This window comes from Phocoena phocoena, chromosome 1 (assembly GCF_963924675.1).
Source record: "Phocoena phocoena chromosome 1, mPhoPho1.1, whole genome shotgun sequence".
NCBI lineage: Eukaryota > Metazoa > Chordata > Mammalia > Artiodactyla > Phocoenidae > Phocoena > Phocoena phocoena.
Window position 1 is genome coordinate 126,731,118 of NC_089219.1, and position 11,488 is coordinate 126,742,605.

The window sequence follows — 11,488 nt, forward strand, 5'->3', positions numbered from 1 at the left end:
AAATGATCACACAAATATTGAATTACAAACTGTGGTTCATATTATGAAAGAAAAGTACAGGATTCTCTTAAGAGCATTTGACAGAAGCATCTAGTCTAATCTTAGAAGCGGGGAGGTAATCAGGGTTGGGAAATGCTTCCCTGAGGAGGTGATGCATTAACTGAAGTCCAAAGGCAAAGAGGCAAAGGGATACACAAGGGCATTTCAGGGAGTGGGATTAGCATGTGCGAAGGCCCTGAGGTGCCAGAAAACTTGGCCTATTCAGAGAACTGACAGCCATGGGAAGTTAGAGCTTAGTAGGTAAGAGAGATAGGCAGAAAGTGAAGCCAAAGGCATGATCAGAGGTCCAGTCACATAGGGCCTTGTAGGCCTCTTAGACTTTTGTGTTTTAACCTAAGAGTATCTGGAAGCAGGGATGTGACATGAACCACATATTGGTTTTTAAACCTCTGGCTGCATTTGTGGAGTGTGGAGTGTGGAGAAACCAGAGTGAATGTTGGGAGAATAGATAGAAGGCTCCAGGAGAGAGATGTTGGTGACTTGGCCTAGTTTAAGGTTAGGGCAATGGAGATAATAAGGAGAGAATGTATTAGAGAGCTATTTAGGAAATCAAATTGTCAGGACTTGATGGGTTGAACATGGAGTGGAGGATGAGGGAGATCAAGTTGCCATGGATGGCTGGTGAGGTTCTGGCTTGGAGGGCTGGGTGGATGAGGGTGCCATTCTCTGAAATGGAGGATGTCGTGGGAGGGTTTTGTTTGGTGGGTGTGGTAGGCAGGATAATGGCCTCCCAGAGATGTCCCTGACTTAATCCCTGGGACCCATGGATATGCTACCTTATATGGCAAAATGGATTCTGTGGGTGTGATTAAGTTAAAGATGTTGAGACGGAGAGAGTTTCCTGGATTATCCAGGTGGACCCAATGTAATCATAAAATCTCTCATAAAAGGGATGCAGGAGTATCTGAGTTAGCAATTGGAAGATGCTACCTGCTGGCTTTGAAGACGGAGGAAGGGGCCATGAGCCCATGAGTGCAGGTGGCTTCTAATAACTGGAAAAGGCAAGGAAACGATTCTCCCCTAGAGCCTCTAGAAGGAATAGAGCTCTACGAACACCTTGATTTTAACCCAGTGAAACTCATTTTGGACTTCTGGCCTCAAGAGCTCTAAGATAATACATTTGTGTTGTTTTATGCCCCTAAGTTTGTGGTAATGTGTTACAGCAATAGAAAACTAATTTCCTATTAGCATTGATAAAATGTGATCTCTGAGATAGAGGTCCTATCTTTCCCCAACTCCTATCTTTCCACCCACTTATTCCTTTCACTGAACTCCAGTCCTAGAGTTTATATTGACCTTGTGCCTGAAGCTTTTTGTTTGTGTGTTCTTATGTTAGTTCTGCACAGGACCATGGAGGCCACATAGTTTAATCCTCATTATAGAGATGGTTACAAAGCCTGGGAAGTGGGTGCGGAGAGTGACTGGGTGGCATTGCTGGGTGTAGAACTCAGTTCTCTGGACTCTTGAAGCAAAGCTTTCTCTAGCACCTTCTGCAGGGCGGGTCAGATCCCCCACTTTCCTGGAACAGTCCCAACATCCACACCATTTTTGACTCCTGGCCACATCTGACTCCACTGGCTGACCCCTCTCTTCTGGCTGCTACCCTCAGTCCTAGCTCCCAGCAGAAGTCCCCACTGGCTACTCCCACGGCCCAGAATGCCCCTGAGCCCAATCAGGTGCTGACTGCTGTCACGTTGTCCACTGCATTTCGTTGCCGTGGTTGCCTTGCTCGGTTGATTTGTTTGTTGGCATCACATGGCTGCAAATGCCAGATGCCCAGAATAAGTCTTCTAAGTGATTTAACCTCTTACTGCAATGAGTTCTTTGCAATATTTATTTAGCCTCCCTATCTGCTTCTTCAGAATTAAAGCAAAACAAAGGGATGTTCTTATAAATACAAACCAAATACCTTCATGCATGTAGGCAAACACATGGCTGAACGTTGTTTGAGCTGCTGTTTAGTTCCTCCATTAGCCAGATGGCCTAAGACCTTTTCCACCCTCTCCTCAGTGCCCAAAGCCAAATTGGGGGAAGGAGTAGCCTATCTTGAGATCCCGGGAAGTTAGCACAGCATGTGCCCAATTTCTTGCAGTTTGGGAGTTGGAAAGGACTACAGGAGGTCAGCTAAGGCAATCCCCTGCTCTCAGGTGAATAATGTGTTGCAGGATACAGGGCGGCCCATTGTTGCTGTTAATATAAAACCCCTTTGGGGACAAACATTTCATAATCTTCCTGGAAAATACACAGAGACTCAAAACTAGCCGTTTTAGAGCCCAAGACAGGATTTCTGAAAATGAGCCTGGCCCCTCCACCTGTCCACATGTCCACAAACCTCACTGGACAGGTGTCTCATCAGACCTCCAGTCCTGTAGCCTTAGCCCCACCTGTAATTACAATAACTTCTGGGCTCATGCTGGAGAAATGGGGCACATGGCTAGAATCATACCCACCAGATGGGTGGAGCAGGAAATAAGCAAAAGGTACAAAGAACACAGAACTAGGCAATGGAATGGGGAAGGCCACATAGTCAGTGGCAGTGTTCACACCAGATCTTATTAAAAATCTGAGACTTTTCCTTTACATCAGGTTTGCCTCCTAGTATCAATTATTATAGGGTTACAGAGATGAATAAGACACCACCCCTGTGCTCCAAGGTTCATAATTAAGCAACTTTGGGAGTTCAGGAAGAGGTTGCATGAAAATGAATGTTAAAATGCCTCAGAGTTCACATAAAACAAATATGTGATGAGATACACTGGGGTTGACAAAGGTAATCTTTTAAGTGTACCAGGCTTAAACATAAATCAACTGTCAAGGTCTACTTCTAACTTATGAAGTTGAATCAGGAAATCACTACAAAATTAATCAGCTCCAAGGATTTTGGTCACAGTCTTCTCCTCTTCAAAAATGAGCACAGGGAACTCTACCTAATAAACTGTGGTAACCTAAATGGGAGGGAAGTCCAAAAGGGAGGGGCTATCTGTATGTGTATGGCTGATTCATTCTGTCGTGCAGTGGAGGCTAACACAACACTGTAAAGCAACCATACTCCAATAAAAATTAATTTTAAAAAATGATTGATGCCTCTGTATCACCTAAAACAGCAGTCCCCAACCATTTTGGCACCAGGGACCGGTTTCGTGGAAGACAGTTTTTCCACGGACCAGGGCAGGGGATGGTTTGGGGATGATTCAAGCGCATTGCGTTTATCGTGCACTTTATTTCTATTATCATTACACTGAAATATATAATTATACAACTCACCATAATGCAGAATCAGTGGGAGCCCAGCACTTGTTTTCCTGCAACTAGATGGTCCCATCTGGGGGAGTTGGGAGACAGTGACACCCGAAGTGTGCCGCTTATGTCCGGTCTACTTCGTAAGAGGCAGCTTAATTGTCACTTGCCACTCACTGATAGGGTTTTGATATGAGTCTGCAGGAAATTGATTTATTATGGTCTCTGGGCAGTCAGACCTCTCTGCTAATGATAATCGGTATTTGCAGCCACTCCCCAGTGCTAGCATCACTGCCTCAGCTCCACCTCGGATCATTGGGCATTAGATTCTCATAAGGAGCGCGCAACCTAGATCCCTCGCGTGCACAGTTCACAGTAGGGTTCGCGCTCCTATGAGAATCTAATGCTGCCGCTGATCTGACAGGAGGCGGAGCTTGGGCGGTAATGTGAGCAATGGGGAGCGGCTCTAAATACAGATGAAACTTCTCTGGCTCCCTGCTCACCTCTTGCTGTGCGGCCCGGTTCCTAACAGGCCACAGACTGGTACCAGTCTGTGGCCTGGGGGTTGGGGACACCTGACCTAAAAGGCAGTCTGCAGGCTGGCACTGGTCCTTCTATCCCTTACTGCACTCGGCACAATGGCTGACACAGCACATTCAGATTCAGTGAACTTGGCAAAAGTCACAAAAAGGAGAGCTCTGAATCTCTGCCCAATTCCTCTTTTCCCAGGCCTAATGAATGTGTTTCCCAACTCGTCTTCCCTTTACCCACTCACAACTTAACTTAATTAAATAGTTCTTAAATATCTACTGTACATACTAAGCTTGAAGCTGGATCTATAAAAATGAATAGACTACAGAGTCTGTAGAGGACAGGAGATACTTTAATTTCCTGACCAAAATGACAAACGTAATTTTATTAGTAATTTTATTAATAAAAGGTTACTCACCTGGTCCCTTGCCAGGCTCCCCACCCAGCCCCCCATGAAGGTTAGTATCTCTTCCACCTCAGGCTGATCCAACCCAGCTTTGAATCACATCACTTCCTGTTTCTTCTGAGTCTGGCTCCATCAGTTATTCTCCCTCAGATGTTTTTATCCTCTCCTTTTCTCTTGGATTCTTCCCTTGAGCACTTAGATTATTTTAAGTCACTGTCCTTCTTTTTTAAATAAAACTCTTAAAATATCCTTAAACCCCTCATTCCCTCCCAGAACTACCCTATTTCTCCTCCCATTTGGAGCCAAGTTTCAGGAAAGAGTTATCTATGTAAGTTCCTCCTACTTACATTTCCTCACCTTCCATTCATTTCCATTCCATCTCCGTTAGCAGGGGAAGTGGCACCAGGGAAACAAGGTAAAGAGAGAGTTTCAAGAAGGGGGAGCATTACATGTCCTAGTAATATCAAGTGGGAAAATAACTGGAAAGAAACCATTGGTCTGGCATCTAAGAGGTCATGGGGCCCCTTTTTGGAGAGTAATTTGATATGATAGAGAATGAAATGTACCAATCACACAGGAAATTGGTAGTGAAGGAAAGGGGAGAAAAGGCAGACAGAGTCAAGGGGAGACTTTTTTTGAGACCGGATGTTAGTTTGAACATAAGTTGTGTTCTGTTTTATTGTTGAGGATTTTTGACGGAAGGGAAGTCTCCATTTAAGGAAAGATTGAAGATAAAGGGAGATCTGAGGAGGAGGCAGAACAAGATGGAATGAATAAAAGAGATAGAAGGACGAGTCTGGGGAAGATGACAGGTCTTCACCTGGTTGGGGGGAAGGATGAGTGAATTACTGACTAGGGGACCTAACTGGAGGAAGTTCTCTCTTAATGGCCTTTATCAGTTCTGTGAACTATGTTACCATATTTACGATCCCAGAAACCCATTCAGCCTACTGTCCTTAATTAAAAAAGAGGTTAGGAAAAAAAGAGGAGATTTTTTCTCTAAAAATTATAGCTGTTATATACATCACACTAAATAAAACAGAAGAGATGGGAAAGATAGATGCAAAAGAACCAGCCATACACAGTTCCTTTAAATGAGTCTTGGGACCCAGCAAATGATCATTTGCTAAGACTCATCTGTGCTCATTAAACTAGACCATAAGCTCCAGGAAGGCAGGAGATGTGTCCCCCTTGTCCAGCGTGGCATCCATAGTGCCTAGTTCAATTTAGCACCCACAGCAGGTGTTCAATAATAGTTCGTTAGATGAGTGAATAAAAATTCAAACACTTAGAAGTTTTGTTTAGTTTTTTTTTAAATCACAGTTAAAAACAGCTGGCTTCATGGGCATGAGACCCATGAAATTGCACAGGGCCCCATGCTCAGAGGGGCCCCTAGTTTGGCTTAATGCTTTGCTTTTCTCAATTCTCAATACTATGAATAAGAGCTCTACCAATTATCTAGCCAAAATAACAAGAACACACATTTCTATAAAATATCACTAAGTGAATATTTTAGATATATATGAATATCAAGTTATCCATAGAGATTTATCTTTAAAATTGAAAAATATATTTCAGGCTTACCTGAAGTTGTGGATCGTGGTTTTTCTTTCTGAAAATATGCTTCATACTCTCTGTAGACAATTTTCTTAAAGGAGGTTGCAGAAGTATTCGAACTGGAAATAAAATAAATTTGAAAGGCTTACATGACATCTACTTCGCACATTACACCAAAATATATCTCTCATGTCCTCAGACTTTTACTAGAAATAACAGTATTTTTAACTGCAGTTCAGAAGCCCAAGGTCTTATAAATATGAACAGTAAGCGAAGTTAATAAAATAATTATTGGTGTCTTCAAGAATATTCTGTTGTGATAACCATTCTTTCACAAATTTAGTCTTCCCTAACCAATCCTGTTACTCAGAATCAATTTTCTAAAATAGAACCCAAGATGACAGTGTGAACCCAAACTTTAGGCTTAGATTTTAAACGATTAAAGACATGACCAAATCCTTTATGAATAAATATGTGAGCTGTTTTTCAACTCATCAGTCAAATACAGTCTTATGTGACTGGGGAACATTGTAAAGAACAATTGATTTGGTGGACTCTATTTCTCGCTGAGAAGTTGAAGATAGCTAATGGAGTCAAGACCCTGAGATTCATATAGGAAACAAACAAATGAAAAAACTAAGTCTCAGAAAGTTTAAGTAACTTGCCCAAGGAGAATCAGTTGATAATGGCAAAGCCAGGATTCAAAAACCATTGGACAGTCATCCCTTGGTATCTGTGGGAGGTTGGTTCAGGATGACCCTGGAGCCAAAATCTGTAGATGTTCAAGTCCCTTATATAAAACAGACTAGTACAGTTATCCCTCTGTATCTGTGGGTTCCATATCCACAGATACCAAGGGATGACTGTTTTCATGGTTAAAAATTCAGAGAGAGGGCAGCAGGGAGAGTACTGGGATACTTTCCCATCTTTTTCTTCAGTGTCTCTAAAGATGGGCACATGACTCCTATCCTTGTCTTAAACTCAAAGATGAAGGAAAGATAATTAGGGGAAATTTCTTACCAATGTCTAAACCAGTTGCCCATATTGGCTCTGTTATGCTTCCTAATCCAGAGAGTGGCCCCACTATAATTAGGGCGTAACAGAGAGGGATACTAATCACATTTGCCATGATGTCTATGTAGCACAGAAGCTAAGAGAACTGGTTGTAGATTCAGAGTGTCTGGGTTTGAATCCTGTGTCTACCCCTTGTTAACTATATAACCTTGAAAAGTTTATTTAATCAATTTGTGCCTCTGTTTCTATCATTGTGAGCTGGGACGAATAGTAAAATCTCCCTCACAGAACTGTTACAAGTTTTAAATAAGTTAATACCTACAAAAGGTTTAGAGCTGGCACATTGTAAATATTCAATGCGTGTTAGCTAGTGGTATTTTTAAAATATAATGAAAATTGGATTTGAGCTTTTAGGTTTTCCCGGTGAGCAGAAAAATCTGTAATTATAGTCATTCTCATAATTTTAAAATGTAAGATACAAGAACTGTGTTCATATTTGGAAACAGAATTAAAGGAGGCATGAGTAAGTATTGTTGGAATGGCAAGCTATTGAAGGCGGTGGGTTCTCAGTCACTGGAAGCATTCAAGTAGAAACTAGACAACTATTTGCTAGGGGTATTGGTGCTTTGGGTGTGGGGAAAAGTAAGAAGTTAAAACATGAAAGTTGAAAATGAATTAAACAACCTCATAGAGTTTTTAGAGCCCAAGAACCCTAGGATTCTGTATGTTAGTTTGTGTCCCTAATGTGGAGGTCCATTTTTATTTATCTGTGGTGGTAATTTTGTGTGTTTAGTTTTATGTACAATTGAAACATAGCTCCCGTCCCTAACCTTAGATCTTTAAATACAGGAGTATAGGTGACAGTATTAAATCTTTACTAAGAAAAATTAGTCTTTTATGTGGAGTAATTTTAATAGAGGTGTGTTTCCTAATATGTTTCCCTGTGTATATTATGTGTGCATACTGAGGTATATTTATTTTAATTTGAACAATTGAATTGCTATTGGAAAATAATTTGTCTGAAAGTTAAAGATGACATGAATTCAAACAATATGCATGATGAATTCTCCATTTATGAGGACTATTTAAGGATGATTTATTCATAATAAAATCATATAAAGCTAGAACATGAGAAAAAATACATATGTATTTTTTTCAATATCTGTTACTATATACATGTGATTGAACATGTTTCCTTAGGGAAATTTTCAAAAACATTCACTTCAGCCCCAGAGCAAGAATAAAAGATATATTTCACCTCTAAAAGGCACTGTCCTGCCAATATTACATGAAATAAGGAAAGATCTTTGCTTTGTGCTAAAATACACTTTAGCAAAGGATGGAGTTGTCTATGTTGATTTCTTTATAGTGAGTATCATTATAGCTCTAGATGTAGGACAATTTAGAACAAGTTCTTAGTTTAAGCAGCCAGATACAAGGTTAGACTTTTCACATAAAAGTACTAGAAAGAAATGACATGATTTGAGGTTCAAAAATATGGACAGTTGGTCTGGATTATCACTGTATGGTTTTGACTCAGTAATTAATACCAGAGGAACAACTCTTCCCAGAATTCTGGAAACTCAGCCACAGAGAGGATAGGATGACCAATCATGGCTTCCTATGTGAATTCACCATATGAATCAGGGTTTTGCCCTATGTGATTCTGCCTCCAAAATTCTGCTTGTTATTCTTGTTGTTAATTACAGAAGAAAGAACAAACTCCAAAGCATAAGCACAGTGTGACACAGGAAAGCCAGCGACCAAGTTAGTGTTCTACCCAAGAGCAGGACAATTGATGTTGGAAAGACTGCTACTTCCTTTGGGGTTTCAGTTAGCAGCAGTTCTCTAAGGGTGTGGGTGTGACCTAGATTATCACCTTGAAATACAATATTTTAAATGTATTTAAATGTACAATATTTAAATAAGAAGTCCTCCTTTTTTGTACAAGAAAAAAGAGGGACTTCTTATTATTATAAGACCAAGAGGCAATGCCCTCCAAAATAACCCAATTACAAAGAAAAGGTTTTGAAAGGGTAATGTTATACACTAAAAGGCTTAAAACATCACAATATCTTCTTGGCAGATTGCTTTGGTTTCGAAACTGTAAAAGAGGAACACATCTTTCACAATTGCTTAAACTGTGATGTTAAGTTACAAAAAAACTTAAGTCACACTAAGAGGTTTACCATTAAAAGAAATAAAAACATAACTAACTGGAAATATTGAGTAGAACCTATGATTTGTTTAATTTCTGTGAAGTCTTATTTTTAACCTTTCAATTAGGAAAAATAGTTTGCAACTCAAATACAGTTTTATTATTTAACCCCCCTCTAAGTCACATATGCCTTTTAATAGTGACTCTATCAAAATAGCCAGAGTAGACCATATCCCAGGGAGTGATTAAGAATGAGAGAAAAATGAAGAGTCACAGGAAGCAGAAAAAAGAACAAGAACAACAATGTTGCATTTTTATGAACTGATGATGTTTTGAAAGTCATTTATAAGAAAACAACAAAATTATGGCAGTTGTTATCGAATAACCTGCTTATAATAAAGTATACAGTGTACACCTTTAGTTTTAGAAGATGAAGTTATGTGGGCATGGAATAAATCATATGTAACTAGAAGTTTAATAAAATACTAGACTACTAAAAATCTGGAACAGGAGTGAAGAGGTAGGTACCTGGTGCTTTTGAATCAATCAATATATTAAATCAACTATCAATCATACTAACAAAACTGTATTAACAGCAAACTTGAAACAGCATCTAGCCAAACACTATTTTCTATATCCTCAGAATGATAAACTTGTATTATTGGAGGCAAAATGAGCATACACCAAGCTTAATTTATTCGTTATGCTCTTCTATTAATTGTATTTACCTACCTGAAGTAAAAAAAAAAAAAAAAAAAAAAAGCAATGCAATTGCAAAGGGAATGCTCTCTAAAAGAAATAGATTGTCCTCCCTGGAGCAGCCCACCGGTCGCCATGCCTGCCTTACCTAGGGTATGTGGACTCGGGGCGATAGTTCCAGCTGATGCTCTGAGCAGCCACGTAGAACTGCCTTAGCCGCGCTGCTTCAGCCCCTAGGCTCCCCCAGCCAGCCCAGCTGGAGCCCAGGACCACGAGGACCCAGAGGCAAGGGCAAGCTGGGAACATGTTTCCTTTCCTGCCTCTGCCTCAGCCGATTGCGCCCGGCTTGGCCGGGCTTGGCCGCTGTCGGGACTGCAGTGAGCGCCGCGCGGCTGCGGGTGGCAGTGTCCTCCTCCTCTACAGCTCCCCCAGGCGTCGCGGCAGCTGCAGCCCGCGCTGTCCCCACCTCCTGGGGCCTTTCCAGGCTGGGGGTTGACTAGGTCACTGCTCCAGATGACAGGAGGTATTAGGGAGAGCAACCAGGTTAGTGACTGTTTTACTACCAGTGGAGAAAGGGCAGCAATCAGCGGCTCTAGCAGGCAGGGCAGTGCTCGGGGATTCATGAGACGGGGCAACACTGTCCCCGCCAGCTTCCATCTGCTGACCCCACGGCTCAGTAGCCCCTCATCAGACCCTGCCACCATAAACACTGCCTGGGGCAGAGTTCACACTTACCAGGCGCTCTGCAATTCCCAGGGCAGTGGGACCCAAATCCCTTCACCACACTGCTCTCCTTCTGATCTGAGGAAGAGGGCCCTATGCCCTGTTACCGGGCACAGAAATATTGTATTTTCAGGTGGTGAAGAAGCAAGGGGATGGTCACGTGAATGGGGCCTGCTGGCCTGGCCCACTTTACTGACTTCTACCCATGCACGGTTCTGTCTTTTATTTGTTTATTTTTATTTATTTTTGACTGTGTTGGGTCTTCGTTTCTGTGTGAGGGCTTTCTCTAGTTGCGGCAAGTGGGGGCCACTCCTCATCGCGGTACGTGGGCCTCTCACTATCGCGGCCTCTCTTGTTGCGGAGCACAGGCTCCAGACACGCAGGCTCAGTAATTGTGGCTCATGGGGCCAGCTGCTCCGCGGCATGTGGGATCTTCCCAGACCAGGGCTCGAACCCATGTCCCCTGCGTTGGCAGGCAGATTCTCAACCACTGCGCCACCAGGGAAGCCCAGTTCTGTCTTTTAAAAGATATACATGTATATTGAAATATAGTTGATTCAATGTTGTGTTAGTTTCAGGTATACAGCAAAGTGATTCATATATATGAATATATATATATACGAATATATATATACATATAATTTTTAGATTATTTTCCACTATAGGTTATTATAAAATATTGAGTAGAGTTCCCTGTGCTATACAGTAGGTCCTTGTTGTTTACCTATTTTATATATAGTAGTGTGTATATTTTAATCCCAAACTCCTAATTTATTGCTCCCCCCTTTCCCCTTTGGTAACCGTAAGTTTGTTTTCTATGTCTGTGAGTCTATTTCTGTTTTGTAAGTAAGTTCCTTTGCATCATTTTTTTCCATTCCACATATAAGCGATATATGATATTTGTCTTTGTCTGTTGCACAGTTCTGTCTTGATAAGGGCCTGTGGCCACCTAAGGCAGTGACAGAGGAGAAGGCTTAAAGAGCTTCACTGAGAGAATCAGACCAGATTTCAATCCCACTTACTAGCTGTGTTCTCTTGGATATGTTACACAACCTCTCTGGAGCTCAATTTTGACACCTGCAAAACAGGGATGATCATAACAG

At 41.5% G+C, this 11,488-nt stretch overlaps 1 protein-coding gene across 1 annotated transcript in view; it reads right to left on the bottom strand.

Annotated features, from left to right (window-relative positions):
- Positions 1 to 9,968, bottom strand: part of F5 (coagulation factor V) — an 85,336-nt gene extending 75,368 nt beyond the window's left edge. Inside the window, exons 1-2 of the mRNA XM_065880487.1 lie at positions 9,811 to 9,968; positions 5,819 to 5,910 (exon numbers count right to left, since the gene is read on the bottom strand). Of these exons, the coding sequence (XP_065736559.1) occupies positions 5,819 to 5,910; positions 9,811 to 9,968 (250 nt within the window). The remainder of the gene's footprint in view (positions 1 to 5,818; positions 5,911 to 9,810) is intronic.
- Between the last annotated feature and the right edge of the window lie 1,520 nt (positions 9,969 to 11,488).